The sequence below is a fragment of the Bos javanicus genome, chromosome 13, assembly GCF_032452875.1.
Source record: "Bos javanicus breed banteng chromosome 13, ARS-OSU_banteng_1.0, whole genome shotgun sequence".
NCBI classification, from domain to species: domain Eukaryota; kingdom Metazoa; phylum Chordata; class Mammalia; order Artiodactyla; family Bovidae; genus Bos; species Bos javanicus.
This window is the reverse complement of record NC_083880.1, coordinates 66,553,855-66,575,119: the sequence shown is the minus strand read 5'-3', so window position 1 is coordinate 66,575,119 and position 21,265 is coordinate 66,553,855. Positions and strand designations below refer to the sequence as shown.

At 44.7% G+C, this 21,265-nt stretch overlaps 1 protein-coding gene and 1 long non-coding RNA gene across 2 annotated transcripts in view; both read right to left on the bottom strand.

The window, feature by feature from the left end:
* Positions 1–4,076, bottom strand: part of CTNNBL1 (catenin beta like 1) — a 165,853-nt gene extending 161,777 nt beyond the window's left edge. The window contains exon 1 of the mRNA XM_061437551.1: positions 3,865–4,076. Coding sequence (XP_061293535.1) covers positions 3,865–3,894 — 30 coding nt within the window. The 5' untranslated portion in view covers positions 3,895–4,076. The remainder of the gene's footprint in view (positions 1–3,864) is intronic.
* Positions 4,077–19,885: 15,809 nt separating this feature from the next.
* LOC133258862 (uncharacterized) lies at positions 19,886–20,707 on the bottom strand. The gene is made up of 2 exons (XR_009740181.1): positions 20,499–20,707; positions 19,886–20,046 (listed from the first exon to the last, which is right to left on the bottom strand). It is a non-coding gene; the product is annotated as an uncharacterized LOC133258862 (long non-coding RNA).
* Between the last annotated feature and the right edge of the window lie 558 nt (positions 20,708–21,265).

Here is a 21,265-nt window from a genome sequence, read left to right as displayed (position 1 = left end):
TTAAAAACATTTTAAATGTTTTTAAGACGATAATACTAGTTTTAATAATTTTCTTTAAGTCAATATACCCTAAGCATCATTTCAGCATGGAATCAATATAAAAATAATATACTTTAGTCACCTTTTCATCACTTCCTTCACACATCTTGAAAATCCAGTGTATACTTTACATGGGTAGCGGACCTCAACTCAAACTAGCCACATTTCAAGAGTTCACTAGTAACATGTCACCAGTGGCTGTATCAGACAGCCCAGTTCCATAGTATATCCTGTGTATCCTTCAAAGCACTTACCATGACCTGAACTTCTCATTCATTTACTCTTATCTTGCTACTTCCCCACCAGATTATAAGCTCCACAAAGCAAGAACCTTGTCTGTTTTGTTCAGTGCTGTATATCAATGGATACAGTGCCTTGCAAAGTACATACTCAATAAATATTTGTTGAGCAAATAAATGAACCTTTTCAAGCTTTAATGTTCTATGAGTGCTCTGCCACCTTAGTTGTGTCCAGCTCTTTGGAACCCATGGACTGCAGCCCACCAGGCTTCTCTGTCCATGGGATTATCCCAGCAAGAATACTGGAATGAGTTGTCAATTTCCTCTTCCAAAGGATCTTCCAGACCCAGGGATTGAACCTGAGTCTCCTGTGTCTTCTGCATTGGCAGGCACATCCTTTACCACTTGAGCCACCTGGGAAGCCCATTTTATGAGTAGTGTGCTCATGTGTAGGCCAAACAGGCATCAAAGTGAAAGAGTTAGTTGCTCAGTCATGTCCAACTCTTTGGGACTCAATGGACTGCCTTAGTTGTGTCCAACTCTTTGGAACCCATGGACTGCAGCCCACTAGGCTTCTCTGCCCATGGGATCCTCCAGGCAAGAATACTGGAATGGGTTGCCACTCCTTTCTCTAGAGGATCTTCCCGACCCAGGGATTGAATCCAGTTCTCCAACACTGCAGGCAGATTCTTTACCATCTGAGCTACCAGAGATATAACCACTCATTCAACCCACCTATCTCCATTCTTCTTTCACATCCAATTACTGTCTTAAAAAGGAAATCTCTTGGCTATATACTTCCTATTGCTTACAAGTTCTTTCTCATGATGTCCGAGTCTCCAAGGTCAGTACTATGTACAATATATTGGCTGAGGGAATTGCATGAATATAATTGCTAACATTCTTCAAACGTTTATTCTGTGACAAGCATTGCTCCAAACACTTCACATTTCACAACAGCTTCACAACAGACTTTTATGATAGACACTTTCATTGCCCTCACTTATAAGATGAGGAAACCAAGGCAGAGAGAAGTTAAATATTTTGTTCCAGGTCACAGCAGTCAGGGAGCAGCAAAACAGGGATGCCAAGCAACAGAGCTCCAGACACATGGTTCCTAGTCCCCTATTCTCTACTGCAGAGCTGTCCAAGGAAAATGAAAAGCCAGCTATATATGTAATTTTAGTAGCCACACTAAAAGGCCAGTAGCAACATTTAAAGTCAACAGAAATAGGTAAAATTTATTTTGAATATATTTTATTTTGCCCATTACCCATATATGATTATTTAATCAATATGATCAATAGTCAAAGTAATTGATATGATCATGTAATCAATATTAAAATTTTACTTTTTTATACTGATTATTCTAAGAGTCAGTCAGTTCAGTTCAGTTGCTCAGTCATGTCCGACTCTTTGCGACCCCATGAATTGCAGCACGCCAGGCCTCCCTGTCCATCACTATCTCCTGGAGTTTACCCAAACTCATGTCCATTGAGTTGGTGATGCCATCCAACCATCTCATCCTCTGTCGTCCCCTTCTCCTCCTGCCTTCAATCTTTCCCAACATCAGGGTCTTTTCAAATGAGTCAGCTCTTGGCATCAGGTGGCCAAAGTATTGGAGCCTCTGCTTCAACATCAGTCCTTCCAATGAACACCCAGGACTGATCTCCTTTAGGACGGACTGGTTGGATCTCCTTGTAGTCCAAGGGACTCTCAAGAGTCTTCTCCAACACCACAATTCAAAAGCATCAATTTATCGGCGCTCAGCTTTCTTCACAGTACAACTCTCACATCCATACATGACTACTGGAAAAACCATAGCCTTGACTAGACAGATCTTTGTTGGCAAAGTAATGTCTCTGCTTTTTAATACACTATCTAGGTTGGTCATAACTTTCCTTCCAAGGAATAAGCGTCTTCTAATTTCATGGCTGCAATCACCATCTGCGGTGATTTTGGAGCCCCAAAAAAATAAAGTCTGACACTGTGTCCACTGTTTCCCCATCTATTTGCCATAAAGTGATGGGACCAGATGCCATGATCTTAGTTTTCTGAACGTTGAGCTTTAAGCCAACTTTTCCACTCTCCTCTTTCACTTTAATCAAGAGGCTTTTTAGTTCCTCTTCACTTTCTGCCATAAGGGTGGTGTCATCTGCATATCTGAGGTTATTAATATTTCTCCCAGCACAGTAAACTGTGGAAAATTCTGAAAGAGATGGAAATACCAGACCACCTGACCTTCCTCTTCAGAAAGCTATATGCAGGTCAGGAAGCAACAGTTAGAACTTGACATGGAACAAGAGACTGGTTCCAAATAGGAAAAGGAGTACGTCAAGGCTGTATATTGTCACCCTGCTTATTTAACTTATATGCAGAGTACGTCATGAGAAACACTGGAAGAAGCACAAGCTGGACTCAAGATTGCCGGGAGAAATATCAATAACCTCAGATATGCAGATGACACCACCTTACCTTACGGCAGAAAGTGTAATTTAACGCAATTCAGACTAGTCTCATTTCAAGTGTTCAACAGCTGTATGTGGCTAGTGGCTACCATACTGGACATTTAAGAAGACCAAAGAAAGGTAAAACGGTTGAGCTGGGAGCCAAAAGACCTCACCTCTAATCAAAGCTCTTATTGAGTGACTTTGGAAAAGTCTTTTTTTACCCTCTGGGTCAGTTTCCCCACATGTATTCTGAGCAAATGGGACAAGAAGAGTCCTAGGGATCCATCACATGTGAGAAAGTCAAACATCTGCCAACAACTGCAATTAACATGTGTCCAACTTTCTGCACTTTAAAATCAGCTTTCATACTCATTGATTACAGTCCTCAAACTACCCTGCTGCTAAGTCACTTCAGTCGTGTCCCACTCTGTGCAACCCCATAGACGGCAGCCCACCAGGGTCCCCCGTCCCTGGGATTCTCCAGGCAAGAACACTGGAGTGTTCTTCTCCAATGCATGAAAGTGAAAAGTGAAAGTGAAGTCGCTCAGTCCTGTTCGATCCTCAGCGACCCCATGGACTGCAGCCTTCCAGGCTTCTCCGTCCATGGGATTTTCCAGGCAAGAGTACTGGAGTGGGGTGCCATTGCCTTCCCCGCAAACTACCCTAATAGGTAGCTATTACTGTCTCTGTTCTATACATACAGAAGTTGAGGCTCCAAGAAGACAACAGAACTTGTCCCAAAGCCACAGAGTCGATCAGTAGAGAAGCTGATACTCAAATGCAAGAAAGGCCAATGCTCTCCCACCACGATCATCAACTCAGTGACTTGAAGAAGAGAATTAAAGGGGAATGGTTGTGAAGATAGTCTGGGGCCTTCAGAAAAGTGAAAGGCAGTCAAGTCTCAGGGTAGGGTGAGAAGAGGCCCAGACTGAAGTTAAGAAGAGATTCGGGCCTTGAGGATCGTAATGAATTGAAAGAACCCAGGAGAAATTCGAGGGAGGGACCCGGTTGACACGAGAAGTGAGAGGACCCAGGCCCAGGGAAGAGATGGGAGAAAGTGATATGAAGGAACTCTGGTCCTGCGATTCCTGCCTGGGTGAGAGGACGGTCCCCCCAGCCCTCCTCGACCCTCATACCTGGTAGCTCAGAAGTTCCCCAACGTCCATGGTTGCAGTCTCAGTCAACACTGGCTACTCGGATTCCCTCCACTCACGACCAAACCGCGGCCCCCAGAGCAGCAGCTCCAGCCACACTGCCGTAAAGCGCCTGGAGCAGGGGCCGCAGAGCCAATGAAGTAGAAGTGCGCGCGACAAGCAAGCCGGCCACACTGCAGTAAAATACAGCGATACTGCAAAGCGCCCTGCTTTTAACAGCACTACTTCCGCCCGGAACCTGAAGGGGGCGGGGAAAGGGGCGGAGACTTGAAGGGGGCGGTGCGTTAAAAGAAAAGAGTAAAGGAAGCAAGATTTATTGCGCGCCCCCTACGTGCTGGGCGGAGTGCTGGGCAGAATGCACGGTGTTTCCCTTGTCCTCTCTTAATCCATTCAGTGACCTAGGCAGTTTTATTCTTCATTTTATTCTCAGTTCACAGAGAAAACTGAGGCATTGAACTGCGCTGTCCAGTACTCTACCTACTAACCACATGTGGTTACTGAGGGCTTGAACTATGGCTAGTCTGAATTAAAATGTGCTCTAAGTGTAAAGAAAATACCCATCTGATTTCTAAGACTTGCGTTGATTACATGTTGAAGTTATACTTAGGGTCAAATAAAATATAAAATTTAATTTCACTTTACTATTTACTTCACCATTTCTGTTTACTTTTTAAAATGTGGTTAGTAGAAAATGTAAAGTACTCGTGTGGCTCTCTTTGTGGCTTCCATTCCATTTCTGTTGGACAGCACTGGCTCAGAAAGTGTAGTGTCCAAGACCAGACAGTTGTTAGTGCCTGCGAAACAGTTGGTGATGACATTTCCTTCTCTGGGCTTCTGTTTATTCATCTATGCAAAGGCCAGTGGAAACTGGATAATCCTGTTTCTACTTAAGTGGTGTAAATAGGTTTTCTGTAGGTGAAAGTTGCCCATCATTGGAAAAGAACTATTCAGAGAGTGCATCTGAGCTCCTGGGATTTAAATGTTTCTGTATTCAAAGAGAGCTAAGCCTCTCTGCTAGTTCCCTTGGCTATTAGTCTGGTGCTTTTCATGTTCATGCTGTCTGTTTTAGTCCTTTCAGGCTGCTATGGAAAAAAAAAAAATACAGTGGCTGGCTTATAAACACCAGAAACTTATTTCTCGCAACTCTGGGGGCTGAGAAGTCCTAGATCAAGGCACTGGCAGTTTCCTTGTCTGGTGAGGGCCTGCTTTAGGATTCACAGAAGTGCCTTCTTACTATATCTTCACATGGCAGAAGGGGGTGAGGGATTTTTCTCCCACCTCTTTTACGAAACTAATCAGGAGGGCTCCACTCTTTTGATCTAATCAGTTCATCAAAGCCTCACTTCCTAATACCATCATCTCGGGAGTTAAAATGTCAAATTATGGGTTTCTTGGGGAGACACAAACATTCTGACCATCACAATATTGATAACCATCCTTCTCATCTTACCTTCACTGTCTCCAATTGTACAGAAATTATTTTTATTCCTCAAACTACCAAATCCTCTCCTCTTCTGCCTAGCCACTAGCCCCACACCTCAACCAACTGTTTCTCATCTTTCAGACCTCCAATGTCACTATCTTAGCATAATCTTCCACTACTCATCTTGGGTCCAAGTAAGCAAACCCTCCTCACGATTCTCTTTCCTAGCACCTTCTCTACTTCACTGTGTCTCGGTCTGTCCTTAATGGCTGATTACTTGTTTATTGACAGCCTCATTTACTGGACACAGGCTGCATGGGAGCAGGAATTGTGGATGTCATGTTAACCACTATATCCTATGACAAAAACCCTGATACAGTGTTCGGTACAGGAGGAGGAGTTTCCACAAAAGGGCCTTGTGGGTCATGATAAGGAGATTGGATTTTCTGCTAAGAGCATTAGGAAGATATTGAAAAGGTTTTAAGCAGGGGGGTTGGGGGGGGGGGCGGGTTGTGATTGGGTTTATGGTTTTTAACAATCACCTATGCAATCTGCTTTGAACTGAGTTATCTGAGTGTCTTTTCCTCTCCTACTCAGCTGTGGGGGTAGACTGTGCCTCATTCAGGGATGCAGGACAGAGTAATGGTGGGAGTGTGTACTTTGGAATTGTGTACTCTTTAGAACTATGTCCCAGTTCTTGGTATCTGGAACCAGCTTATGTAGACAGGCTTGCAAGACCCTGGGGTTAAACTTTAAGGAAATTTACAAGCCAGTTGACATCAGGTTGGTTCCTTCAAATCCACCTCAGTGGGCGTATTTACAACATGGAAATCAACATATGCTACAAATCATGACTCTTGGTTTTTCAGTGAGCTGACTGTTAAACCTTTACCAACACATCACTAATTTTGGTTCTAGCCAAAGTTCCACCACAATCACCTCTGTGCTTTTAGACAAGTTACTTTCTCTCTGTCAAAGTTGCAGTCTTCTCATATGTAAGGTGACTCATTCATTTATTCAGGAATTCACTGAGTGCCTGGTCAATGCCAGACACAATTTTAGGCTCTGAGGATATCGAAGTTTGTAAGGAGATAAGTTCCTGCCCTTTTGGGACCTATATCCTAGTTGGGGAGAAAACGTAACAAGGAAGATGAGGATGTAAAATCATCCTCATTTTACAGGTGTAGAGACAGAGGCAAGTGGCTATGTACCTGATTGCCTTCTCCGAAAAGTGGAGATCCAACTGAATTTACATCATAAGATTATGGGGAATTTACAAGAGATGCTGCATGCAAAGCACTTAGCTTGGTGCCTGGCACAGTAAAGTACTCAATCAATATTTGACTAAGAGTTGAGTGGGAATTGGGGGAGAGGGAGTAGGGCGGGGAAAATGAGCTCATTTCTTATATCCTTTCCTTTTAAGGTATTCAGTCAAGTCTGTGTATTTTTAGAAACCAGGCCTTAAAATATAAAATCATAAGGCAAAATCATATGAGAACCATGTTTGGGAAGCACCCTGAAATTAGGATAATATACCTTCCAGGGCGGAGAAGGCAATGGCACCCCACTCCAGTACTTTTGCCTAGAAAATCCCATGGACGGAGGAGCCTGGTAGGCTGCAATCAATGGGGTCACTAGAGTCGGACACGACTAAGCGACTTCACTTTCACTTTTCACTTTCATGCATTGGAGAAGGAAATGGCAACCCACTCCAGTGTTCTTGCCTGGAGAATCCCAGGGACAAGGAAGCCTGGTGGGCTGACATCTATGGAATCGCACAGAGTCGGACACGACTGAAGTGACTTAGTAGTAGCAGTAGCAATACCTTCCAGGGAAGGTTTTCCAGAGAAGGTGCCATTTGGACTAGGGCTTAAAGGATGAGAAGAGTTTGCCAAGAGGACGTGGGGAAAGATGGGTGACCTGGACAGAAGAAACAGCATGGACATAGACAAGGAACTGGACAGGGAATATTGTGTGTGGAGGGAATGGTAAGAAGTAATAGAGGAGAGGGCAGCTGAGCTGAGGAGGAGCACAGAGAGAATTAAGGGATTTAACACATAAAAACATGACACCTGCCGGGGGCCAGCCCAGGCTGATCCAGGGTATTCGAAGGGGAGACGGCTTCGGCGAGGATCAGGATACAATAGCTTCAATTAGATATTAATTAGAGATATAAAGAGTAATAGAATGAGGATAGCTCAGCAGGAAAATTCGGTGGAGAAAAGAGGCTGAGTAGCTTGGTTTACGCGGGAGACCAATAAAACTTCAAGACAAGAAGCTTGCACCACTTACATAGGCCGCAAGCGTCCTTCCGTTCTCCCGAAGGAGAGGAGACACTGAGGCCTCCCTGGTCAGATCTTAGAAGCCCAGGCATAATAAGTAAGCTTGGTGGGTTCCGCGCTCCAGATGGAGACTCAGCCAGAGTTTGAGAGAGAGAGCGACATGGGGAGACCAGTATTTTGAGAAACTGATCCCCATTCTTTATTTTCCAGAGTCTGTTTTTATACACTGACATGTTATACAAAAGTCACGCGGGGACAGCAGTCCTGACTTTTATTAAAGTCAGGTGCTTCATACAAATGTATACAGAGGTCTTAGGGGTGTTACATCATCTTCTGGCCAGGGGGCCTGCTGACAATTTATGACCCTCTCCTTGTGACAGCGGTCAGTCAACCAGAACACTTATTTCTCCAAGGGTGATTATTCTTAAAACAGATGCCACCTTCCGAAGGTACCAGATAAAGTTACATTCCTGTAGGGTGAGGGTGTAGTGGGTTTTAATTAAAGAAGGAATTTGCTTAGCCTAAGGTCTAATGTGATTAATATCAAAGGTTAATACTTATTTCTTCTATATATTCATTAATGTGTATAAGGGCAGGGGATGTGGAGACTTAGCAATAAACATTGGCTCAACAAATGAAAAACCCTTCACCAATACAATTTCTAATCAGCCCACTATACTTGTACTAATGGTTTTCTAACTTTTCTAAAGAACCTGTTTTTAGAAGGTTTAAAGCATCTCATGCCTCTCACAGTTGGGAGGCTGTGAGCAATCACATGTGGCCGGACAAGCCTGTCAGGCAGGCTAGAGAACCTTCAGAGGAGTTTGTAGGTTAAAACACTCTTGTCACGCCCAGGAGTTTTTATTAACTGGAGCTCTAAGTTAACTCCTTCTCCGAAAGAGGTGGTGGGGGACAGCCCCCCGTAAAGTCAGAGGTGTAGGTGAGAGCACAAAGTAGCAAAGTAGGCAGGCTCTGGTTATGGGGGTAGATGCTTGAGAATTTCCAGGGGGACTCCTGAGGCTCGATCCCACCTTTGCGTATGTCGAGCCTCCTTCCTCATGACCTTTGCCACGGGCGGAGTGCCTCACGCCAGCCCCCAACTGACACCCAATCATGTCTGAATTTCAGTTAAATGATAAAAAAGGTTTTAGTATAAATATGTTCCAGAAACTTTCCTGGTGGTCCAGTGGTTAAGACTCTGCATTCCCAATGCAGGGGGCCTGGGTTAGATCCTTGGTCAGGGAACTAGATCCCACATGTCACAATTAAGAGTTTGCATGCTGCAACTAAAGATCCTGCATGCCACAACTAAGCCCAAGTGCAGACAAATAAATAAATATTTTAATAAATAACTAAGTAAATATATAAATATGTTCCATGGAATATGTAGTAACATACCAAAAGCTTTTTGTTGCTTATCTGAAATCCAAGTTTAGCTGGGCATCCTGTATTTTATCTAGCAATCCTCATCATGGAGGATCTTGAATATCACATTGTGATATTTCAATTTTATCTTGATGGGAAGGTCCATTAATAATTCCTTAGGAACCTCCCCAGGGATAAAGGTTGGGGCCCCCATTCTTCAGGTCTCAGCTTAATGTCACCACATCACAGGCATCTTCCTTGACTATGAGATCTATAATAGTCCCTCCCTCCCCTGAAGATTCTCCATCAGGAACTTCTCTGGTGGTCCTTTGGTTAAGAATTTGCCTTGCAATGCAGAGGACACAAGTTTGATCCCTGATCAGGGAACTAAGATCCCACATGCTGTGGAGTAACCAGGCCCTGTGCACTGCAACTCCTGAGACTGCACGTCACAACTAGAGAGTCTTCGTGCCCCAACAAAAGACCCTGCTTGGTAAATCAGCAGCCAAATAAATAAAGACACAAGTAACTTTTTACGAGAAGATTCTCCATCAGCATTCCTGACCATTATCTTCAGAACACTTGTGATTTGTGTTTCTGTATTTATCTTCTTTTCACTCATTGGGGAGGGTCTGTTTTCTCTTTCATACGCTATGCTTCACAAGGCCAGGGATTGCTGCACTGCTCACCACAGCAACCTCAGAACCTAATACAACACCTAGCACTTAACTCGGAGAAGGCAATGGCACCCCACTCCAGTACTCTTGCCTGGAAAATCCCATGGATGGAGGAGCCTGGTAGGTTACACTCCATGGGGTCGCTAAGAGTCGGACACGACTGAGCGACTTCACTTACACTTTTCACTTTCATGCATTGGAGAAGGAAATGGCAAGCCACTCCAGTGTTCTTGCCTGGAGAATCCCAGGGACGGGGAAGCCTGGTGGGCTGCCGTCTATGGGGTCGCAGAGAGTCAGACACGACTGAAGCAAAGCAGCAGCAGCAACAGCACTCAACTGGCACTCCCTACAGTTGCTGATTTAATAGATGAACCAATCAATCTACTGACAAATTGATACAATCCTGGCAATAATACTATCAAATACTTTCAAATCCCTACCCCAAACCCTAACAAAATGCTATTCCAATGCTAAAGATGAGGAAAGTTCAGAAAAGCTGTGTATATGCTAAGTGAACTAAGTCCAACAGAAAAAGCTTAATACCATATGATTTCACTTAGATGTGAAATCTAAAACAAAAGAAAAAAATGGGCTCATGAATACAGGGAACAGATTGATGACTGCCTGACGTGGAGGGGTGGGGAGTGGGCAAAATGGGTGAAGGGGGTCAGAAGGTACACATCTCCAGTTTTAAGATGAATTACTCATGTATTATAGTATATAGCCTGGTGGGTATAATTAATAATACTGTGTGCATATTTGAAAGTAGCTAGATGAACGGATCCTGAATGTTCTCATTACTAGAATAAATAATTTTTGTAATGATGTAGGATGGACTTCCCAAGTGGTTCAGTGGTAAAGAATAAGTCTGCCCATGCAGTAGACATGGCTTTGATCCCTGGGTTAGAAAGATCCCCTGGAGAAGGAAATGGCAACCCACTCCCGTAGTCTTGCCTGGGAAATCTCATGGACAGAGGAGCCTGGCGGGCTATAATCCACAGGGTGACCAAACTGTCAGACGGGCTTAGTGACTAAACAACAAAGATGTTACCTGGACTTATGTGGTGATTGTTTTGCAATATATACAGATATAGAACATTACATGGTACACTAATATGATTTATGTAAAGTATACATAGAAAAACTAACAAAGGAAAAAAAAAAAAGAAGAGCTATGGGTTATGCACCATACAGTCCAAAAACATGTGATAATGATGATGATTTGAGCGTGGCTTCCACAAGAGAGACGGGAGAAGGGCACCACTCTGGAGACCAGCTGCTGGGCTGTAACCTTTTAAAAAATCTAATGTGGAAGAATGATTCCTTCTGGAAAATTTCAAGTAGCTGTGGGCCTCCTAGTTTTCCTTAAACTTCAAGCTTTAGGTGCTCCAAGATGTAATCAGAGTCTCCTCCTCCATCTTTTATTGCCACAATAAATTATTTGTTGGAACAGCCTTTAAGAAAATATCCTCCGAAAAAAAACACTCATAAAGTGTATTTATCACCAATATTGAGCTCCTACCCTGCCGTTATGGACTGATTGGAAACATATGACAGTGTCGAAGAAATCCAGATGCCTCCATTCAGGCACTGAATGAGCGGGGAAGAGTCGCAGAGTAGGCAGTGGAAAGGGGATCTATATTTCCTGGGGAGTAGAATGCAGTTTCTGGGCTTCAAGAGAAGTCTTTGTTCCCTCTGCCTCTCACTCCCCAAGTCCAGGTTCTCAGATCCTGTCTACTCTAGTATTTTAATTTTTTATTTTGGATTTTCTGTTTGCTATCTTTTTTAAAAGATTTGTTTGTTTACTTACTTATTTACTCTTGTCTGTACTGGGTCTTCGTTGTCGAGCTCAGGCTACTCTCTAGTTGGGATGCGTGGGGTTCTCACTGCAATGGTTTCTTCTGTTGCAGAGCAGGGGCTCCAGGCACAGGGGCTTCAGTAGTTGTGGTGCAGGGGCTTAGTTGCCCAATGGCATGTGGAATCTTCCCAGACCAGGGATCAAACTCGTATCCCCTGCATTGGCAGGCAGATTGTTAACCATTGGACCACCAGGGAAATCCTACTCCAATATTTTTAAATAGTGAAAGCTGAAATGTAGAAGGTTTAGTCACTTGCCCACAGCCATAGTATTAGTCATTGGCAGTACTCCAATCCAAGCCTGTCTGACTATGCACTGCACAGTAGGGATTTGAGCTCAGTGAACCTCCCAAACGGTGCTGACACTTATGATCCAAGCACAGATGATTACTGAATGCTGAAGAGTAATTATCTCTCCCAGTAGGCACAGGTCTCAATTAGATACAAGGAGAGTTTGCTTTCTTAGATACACTGGGAGCCAAGTAATAACTCTAACAGTCAGGGAGGTGCAACACAAAGGAATTATTTGGGGGCTTTATTATTGTTAAAGTATGATAATAGAATTGAATTACATTGTCCTAATCTTTGAGAGATACATACTGAAATCTCTGTATGAAATAATGTGATGACAGGAATTTGCTTCAAAATAATCCAAGGTGGGGGGGGTAGGTGTGGGGGTGAGTGTGGGGGATGGATGCGGGTGTGGGTGGAAGCCAGGATGAGAAGTTTATTGGTGAGCTGTTAATTGCTGAAGCTAGGTAATGGATGCATGGGAGCTCATTTTCTTACTCTCCTGGCAACCGAATGGCAGCGGCAGTTCCAGCCACAATAACATCAAAAAGAATAAAAAGGATCATCTTTTCTTGAGGCTTTCTCTTAGGAGGGAGGGAGAAGGAAGAAAGGACGTGGGTAGGGACCAACTGTGTCTATTGCACAAGAAAGGATTCCCTGGTCAAGTGTGTAGGGCTGGGAAAGCCATGAGTGCCAGTACACACAACAGCTCCTAACAGTGTAACAAGTCTCATAAACCCCTAATTCTGAGGGGTTCCCCATCAATGCCTCATACCAATGGTCCCAGTCAGTCAGACCTTGCTGAGAGGCTCTCATAAAAAGGAATGGAGGGACTTCCCTGGTGATCCAATGGCTAAGACTCCATGCTACCAATGCAGGAGGCCCAGGTTCAATCTCTGTTTAGGGAACAAAAGATTTTCATGCCGCAACCAAAGACCTGATTCAGCCAAATAAATAAATAGACATTTTTTAAAAAATCAACTTTATATTAAAAAAAAAAAGGAATAGAGAGAATTCTTAATGCAATCAATATTTGGGGTCAGTGAAAGGACCACTTCTAACTTAGGAAGTAAGCAAGTTCCATAGCCAGTGAGCTGAAGCAGCTGTTTATTACCTACCTTAACACTAAGGGGGCTTCCCAGGTGGCACTAGTGGTAAAAAACCTACCTGCCAATGCAGGAGATGTAGGAGTCATGGGTTCGATCCCTGGGTCAGGAAGAATCCCTGGAGGAACACATGGCAATCCATTTCAGCATTCTCCCTTGGAGAATCCCATGGACAGAGCACCCTGGTGGGCTACGGTCCTTAGGGCTGCACAGAGTCGGACACAACTGAATCGACTTAGCATGCATGCATAGCACTAAGGAGATGGATTAGCTATCTACTGTTGTGTAACAAGTTACCTAAAAGCATAGTGGCTTAAAACAACAATGAACCTTTATTATCTCACACAGTTTCTGTGGATCAGGAATTTGGAAGCAGTTTTAGCAGGATCAAGGTCTTTCTTGAGATTAAAGTCAAGATGTCAATCATTTCCAGGATGGGTCAGTCCCACGCCCAGCAGGTTGATGGTGCCTGATGGCCAGAGACCTCCATTCCTGATCACATGGATCCATCTGACCACCCATGTGTTCTCATAACACGACAGCTGGCATCCCCCAGAGCAAGTGATCCAAGAGAGATCAAGGTGGAAGCTCCAACGTTTTTTGTGACTTCATCCTAGAAGTTATAGTCCATCATTTCTGCAACATCCTATGGGCCGCACAGGTCAGACCAGTTCTTTGTGGGAGAGGATTACACAGGGTGTGAATGTCAGGAAGCGAGTCATTGGGTTCATCTTGGAAGTGGAGCCTCCAGTGCAGTCAAGCTTTCAGGTGGTGCAACCCTGGCTGACATCTTCACTGCAGCCTCTTGAGACACGGGGCACCAGAATCATCCATCTATGCCAGTCCTGACTTCCTCGTCCACAGAAACACCAAGATAATAAATGCTTTGGTATTTTAACCTCCTGAGTTTTTCAGTAATTTGCTATGCACCAATGGATATAAAAAATCGAAGAAGCAGGTGAGGTGCCAAAGAATGACATTCCCATCATTGGCTGCCACCGTGACCTATTGATAAACTGAGCATCTGATTAATACCCCTTTAGACTCCCTGAACCATTCCTGGTAGACATCAATGAGGGCAGAGAATGGACCTGCACACCAGGTCGACATGGAGGGGCAGCTGCTAAGTGTACATCTTCTCTTAGAGGATCACGATGCATGTCAGTATATTAAAAAGCTCCAAGCAGTCTTGTAGGGGAAAACCTGTTTAACTGCTTTACTCAATGCTTTCCAGTCTATTTGACCACAGAAGCCATTTTTCATGCAACATCGGTGGAAGCAGTATTCTGAGAAACACACCTTAAGAAAAACCGCTCTACGTCAACCTCCACAGAAGTTTCAGCAAATCCTCTACTCAGAGTGAGATCTCAAATTTTTGCTTAGAAAAAAAAAAATCTGTGCATATCCATGTATACATTTAAAAGACCTAAATTTTTCCAAGCCTGACCTCCTGAGCACATAAATGATGTCCCATTGACATTATTTAATATTCTCTGACACAGAGCTTCTTCCTACACCAGTCAAAGCAACCCCACCTCACCCAGCCTAATTCTCATAAACAACTGAGTTCTTTCTGAGCGTGCACATACCCACGTACACCCCTGGTTGGTCCTCTCAAAGGACTGACCTCTTAGACTACTCTGGTGGTCCAGGGTTAAGAATCTTCCTGCCAATGCAGGGGACACAGGTTCCAACCCTGATCCAGGAAGATCCCACATGCTGCAGGGCAACAAAGCCTGTGCGCCACAGCCGAGTCCTCTCTCTAGAGGTCACATGCTGCAACTACTGAAGCCCGTGTACTCTAGAGCCCATGCTCTGCAACAAGAGAAGCCACTGCAATGAGAAGCCCACGCACCGCAACTAGAGTAGCCACAACTAGAGAAAGTCCACGTGTTAACAACGAAGACCCAGAGCAGCCATAAATACATAAATGAAATTCAGAAAGAAAGAAAGAAAGGACTGACTGCCTCATTAGCAGCTGTTGCCCCCAAGTAACTTGAAGGGAAGCCTCACCCTCGCCATTGGTACGCTCCTCAGGGTGTTGCTCCCTGGCGCTCCAGAAACTGCAGGACCTGGAGGTGTCACGGGCTCCTGGTTGGGTCCTCAGAGCAGCAGAGCTGGAGTGTGTCCTGCAGAGTTGTAGGGAGTGGGCATCTCTCCTCAGTCTAGGTGGGACTTGCCCTTTGGACGCCAAAGCAGTTCTGCTTGTACCTCGAATCTCACTTCCTCTTTCCATAGCATCTCTCTATAAGAGGGTCAGGCTCCATCCCTGAATGAGACCAAGTGGTAGACAATACCCTGTTCTCCCAACTCCCCATCTACCCTCAGATGCCCACAAAACCTCAAAAGATTCTTTTCTTTCCCATTGCTCCCTTCCCTACTTCTCTTCCTCCTGTTCTTTTCTTCTTGTTCCTCTTCTTCATCACCCTCATCACCTGGTTGGGGGCGTTAATTAGTCCATCAGATTCTATTAGAATCTAAAGTCCTATTAGATCAGCTGGGACCCCCTTCTCTGAATCTTACATACATGTGTGCATGTGTGCTAAGTCGCTTCAGTTGTGTCCGATTCTGTGCGACCCTGTGGACCATAGCCCACCAGGATCCTCTGTCCATGGGATTCTCCAGGCAAGAATACTGGCATGGGTTGCCATCCTCTCCTCCAGGTGATCTTTCCAACCCAGGGATCAAACCCATGTCCCTTATGTCTCCTTCACTGGCAAGTGGGTTCTTTACCACCAGCGCCACCTGGGAAGCCCGGATCTTACATGAAGAAGATGCAAAGGCTATGTGATGTCAGTGGTGATGCTCTCTGAGGAGTGGGCTATGAGTGGCTTTAATTTTCTTCTTTTTGTTTTTGTTGTTTATTTGCATTTTCTCAATTTCTATCCTTAACAAGTATTATAGAAGTAAATAATAAATATATAAAATATATAAGTATTTACAAAGGCAATAAAATAAAACTGTTTTTTATGTCCATGCCATGTGTTAGTTATTTGTAATGCCACACCTTAAGCTTTGTAAAATGACATGGTTTCTATTCTCTTTGGATGCTCCCCTCCCCCAACGCACCTCTAACCATCCTATTTCTCTCCATGATAAATAACCACTGTTGGTATTTTTGGAATAGGTTTTTATGGAGCTTATTACATTTTCTATTTATGTGTTTTTGCTTATACCATCACCTTATTCCTGGTGATTTAGGAAGAAAGGATTTAAAGTGACTTAAGAAGATACATAGCTTCCCTGGTAGCTCAGCTGGTAAAGAATCCGCCTGCAATGCACGAGACCTGGGTTTGATCCCTCGATTGGGAAGATTCCCTGGAGAAGGGCATGGCAACCCACTCCAGTATTCTGGCCTGGAGAATCCTCATGGACAGAGGAGCCTGGCGGGCTACAGTCCATGGGGTCGCAAAGAGTCGGACACGACTGAGCAACTAAGCACAAGAAGATACATAAAACACAACAAGGTAGCCTAAATTAAAAGAAGGTTTAAGAAAAAGGAAAGAAACACGGAGAAGAGCATACAACAGAGATAAAAAATGAAGCTAATACAAAAACACACAGAGTCCTATTGGCTTGCTCCAGGGAGGCCACTAGTTGGTTTTAAGTAACTAGCAAATACAGGAAGAGCAACTTGCCCATTAATTGGTCTCTCCTACTCCAGCCACTCATCTAGTGGTTTTCAAATTATGGTCCTATGGAACCCTTTCATGAACTGCTCCCAGCTGTTCCAAAATCCAGTTGTGGAAAACTGGCAGTTATAGGCCAACTCGTGGAGGGAAGGGTTAATGGGTAGAATTACCTTCATTGGTCATTTTCCCTCAGTGCATGTCCCCCAGCTGTAGCACCTGCCTTCACTTCTTATGGCAGAGCCCTATACAAGATAGTATTTGATTTTAGCATAAAATTATATATTTACTCATTAAAAAAAATTAATTTGCCACCATTTCACGCTATTTTGCAAGAAGGACAATGATTTCAAGGTGTTGCTCTACCACCTAAAAAAGCTGGGGAAAGCCCAGCTGGGGGAAGGTGCTATATATAAGGGCTTCCCAGGGCTTCCTCCTGCCAATGCAGGAGACGCAGGAGACACGGGTTCTATCCCTGGGTCAGGAAAATCCCCTGGAGGAGGAAATGGCAACCCATTTCAGGATTCTTGCCTGGAGAATCCCATGCACAGGGGAGCTGAGCAGGCTACATACAATCCATGGGGTCAAAAGGAGTTGGACACGACTGAATGACCGAGCACACAGGCACACTATCTACAAGAATTCAGTTGAGCAGCCTTGCTCTGGCCACTGGAACATGCTTTGACTGTCTGTGGAGCAGGTCAGAGGTGTCAGAGAATTAACAGTCCACCCTATCCTCCCACTCCAGAGCAGCTCTCAGCCTGATAGAACTTAGTACATAAATGCCCAGCTCCCTCACTCCTCAGGTGGGGTAACTCTGAGCTATGGTGTTGTTCACTAGCTCCCAGAGGTCTGGCCAGTGTTTCCTGGGGTCATATTCCAAATAAACTCTGTATATATGAATTCTTATCTCAGGCTTTGGGGAGATCCCAAATAAGATAGTGTATCATAAGGACAACAGGTTTGAGTATTGCAGGGGAGGATGGGTAGACCAGTTGTCCAGGCAGGAGGTGCTTGGGGCTTGAACTGGGTGTGCTAGGGGTGGGCAAAAGCTGGAGAAAAATCAGCAGAGCCAAGATACACACTGGATGTGCTGGAAAAGGAAGAAGGTGATGTGAAGGCTGCCTCCTGGGCTTTGTCCTCCCTGGAAGGGAGGGCAAGGGGAAAGGTCAAGAATACATATGTTAATAATTTTGTGCATGTCACAGAACAGCTTGTAATCACCAGATTTTCTGGAACTCTCTGCTGTCTTCTTGCCCTGCCCCGACTCATCAGACTCTAGAACAACCTAGCTGCCATTGTCAGGGGAAGTCTGCATTTTCTCCTGCAGGGCAGGATCCAATAACAGTGTTCTCATCCAATAAAGGTGGCTGGCGCACAGGGACAAAATATTGAATTAAAAACAATACCAGTGCTGCTGAGCTCGCGCCACCCCTGAACTGCCTGTGCGCGCCTTTGCTCTGCAAATTGGTAATGGGAGCCCCAGGGAAATACTGTCCAGGAGCGCGAGGAGGAGGGAAGGTGGGGGAGACGGGGAAGCAAAGTCAACTCTTAGCCTCAGTTGGCAGAGCCAGCGCTCAGGAGCAAGGAGTCAGCTGCCCGAAAACCAGCCCTGAGCTGGTGCCCTGGCCTTGGTCCTGTCTCCATAAAGCCACCTTCAGTGAGAAACTTGGATCCTCTGGGATCAGGTATTCTTGGCTTTGAAGCCTGCCTCCACCTTATTGCATCTCTACTAACTCTGGTGATTCAGACAGTAAAGAATCTGCCTGCAATGCAGGAGACCCAGGTTTGATCCCTGGATCGAGAAGATTCCCTAGAGGAGGAAATGGCAACCCACTCCAGTATTCTTGTCTGGAGAATTTCAAGAACAGAGGAGTCTGGTGGTCTACAGTCCATGGGGTTGCAGAGTCTCAGACATGACTGAGGGATTAACACTTCCACTTTCTTTCCACCCTATTGCTTGACTCTGTGACCTTGGGTTAAATCCTTAGATAACTCTGACTTCAGTTTTCTGGTGGCATTATTTCAAGGCCCAGCACATGCCAGCACTGTGCTTAACATTTATTTAATCCTAACAAGGACTCTACTTCCATTTTACAGTTGATGGAACCAAAGCTCAAAGGAGTCAGGTAACTTACCCAGGGTCACATGGCCAGGTATAGCCAGATTTCAGATAAAGTGGTATAAACACTGCACGGGCCCTGTTAACCATTACAGACTACTCCACTTCAGATAGGAAATCTCCTATTTTCAAGCTGTTGCGGGCATCCCCATGCCATTAGAGGGAGGGGCTCTCTCTGTAATACAGAATCTAGTCTCATAGCTTGCTGTATTCTCTTTCACCCTCCCCCTCTCCCCACTCCCAAGTCTTCTTATTTTTTTCCTCCAACCTTTTCCTAGCCCAGATTACAAATTCCGCCCTTTGGTTCTTGGCCAGCAGTTTACCACAACCATATCATCACCTTTTAGCCACCACACTTGGCATCTTAGCGCCTGCTCACATCCATGCCCAAATGGGCCTCACCTGTCTCCAAGGAAGCTTATCAAAGTATTCCCCCAACCCAAACAGTTGTTTTCAGGAAGAATCCTGATGCCCACTGTTACAGTGATCAATATGTCTCCACCATGCTTCAAAGCCTGAAGCTCAGATGGGGTCCTAGGGGTCCTAGGTCTGTCCTTAGAACAGACCTAGGGGTTTGGACATAGTAAGTACACTGGGGTTGTCGAGGCTAAGCTGCGGAAGTGAACAGGGCTGCCCAGGGAGAGTGAGTGGAGTAAGAAGGGCAACCTTGTCCCTTTCCTTCTCCTCCTCCAGATTCAGGAATGCAATTCCAGGACCTTGAAATCTACATAACCACCGGCATTATGGGAACTGGATTTGGTAATTAGAGATCAGAAGAGTCCAGTCATAGGGTAAGTTTGGGGTGAGTGTAGAGGCTTCCACAGAGGCAAAAAAAAAAAAAAAATCAATGATGACCATAGCAACAACCAGAACTGGTATGAAATAGTGAGTACTTACTATACACCCTGCACAGTCCAAAGCAGCCCTTTCTGTATATTACTTTATGTTATTGTCAAAGTCCTATGGTATGAGTTTTCTCCTCCCCAGGAACTGACTCTCACAGGCATTAACTGAGACATTAACATTACAACTTGTCCAAGGTCGCAGTTAGGAAGCAGTTAGCTGGGACTTGAATCGGCTCTGTCTGACTGCAAAGCCAGCACCTTAAGCCCTCCCAGGCCTGGGCAATGAAGACAACCACTTGGCTTGGCATCCTTTTATCCTCTTGTATCAGTCAGAATGCTTTGGGCTGCAAAAATGGAACCACCAACTTAGTTGATTAACAATGAGAAAAATGTATCAACTCAAAGATTAAGTTTCAAGGTTTAATGGCTGCAGGAGTCATTAATTCAGCAGCTCAATGAAGTCCCTTCCAACTTCCCATGATGTCATCATTAATGTGTTTGTTCACCTTCCTGGTCACAAAATAGCTGCTACATCTCCAGATATCACGTACAAAACACGACCACATCCTGCAAAAGAAGAGGGATTTTTTTTTTTTTTTGCAGCAAGAAAACCTTTCCCAGAAGTACTTGAGAAAATATTCCTTTTACTTTATTGGCCGGAATTGTTCCTATTCCTGTTTCCAAACCAATCAGCCACAGGGCAAATAGAAAGTTCATGAATGGCTTAATTTTTGTTCACGTTCATTTGTAGGAGGATGGATTATCCCCCAAATTGAGTTTCTATTAGAAAGGAGAAAGAAGGCAATGACAGCTTTTGAGTAAACAAACAAAAATGTACGCTATTCTTCTCTTTTCTCTTCCCAACCCCCAATGTCCTCTTTCTCTATCAGTTAACATTTTATTCACCCTTCAAGAATCAACTCAAATATTTCTGCTGGGCAGTCTTCCCTGATTTTTTCCCCATCAGATTAATTACTCTCTTTACTGTGCTTCCAAGGAGTTTGGCACATGCTACTTACGTGGTCTTCACTACATCCTCATGGAGAGAGCCAGGCTTTGGAGTAACTAGACTCAAGTTTGAATCCCAGGTCTGCCACTTCCTTCACAGAGGACTTTAGGTATAGCACTTTCTTCCTTTAAGCCTCAGCTTCCTCATCTGTATAGTCTGCATTCCTTTTTAGGCAGTTTTGAGGACTAAGGCAGATAATATGTCTGGGATTATTCAATGATCTCCTTGGAACAAAGAAAGGGAGGAAGGAAAGACACTATCAGGCTGGACTAGGCAAAACGGAACTTTTAGCAAGAAAAGCAAAAGTCATTCCAAGGTGCCAACCACACGGCCCCCTTCCTGTGAAGTTCCCCTCCCCCCGGTTCTCCCAAGAAAGTCATTTTTCATCCCCAAAGCCATTTGGTCTAGAGAGAAGGGGGAGATGCAGTGGAAGGGTCTGTATTGTGCCTGCCCTGGCACCATCCATCACCCAGCCGACAGGAACTCACCTCCCACAAATAAAGTTATGACAAGCGTCCCCAACCCATTCTTTCAGCCGTTGCCTCCCTGTTTCCATCATCTCTGACATTATAAGCCATCAGCCAAGCTGTTTGTCATGCCTCTGACAGGGCCTTGGCATCACAAGCAGGAGAGGCTGTGCTAAGGTACAGCTGGATTCAAGGGTGGGTGTCCCACCCCCAGCCCCACCTGCCATTGGTGATCTTGAGTTATTCCACATGGGCTCTCAGAAAGCATTTCTCCCCCGAGGGGCAGGGGTCCAGAAGTGGAGCAGAACTG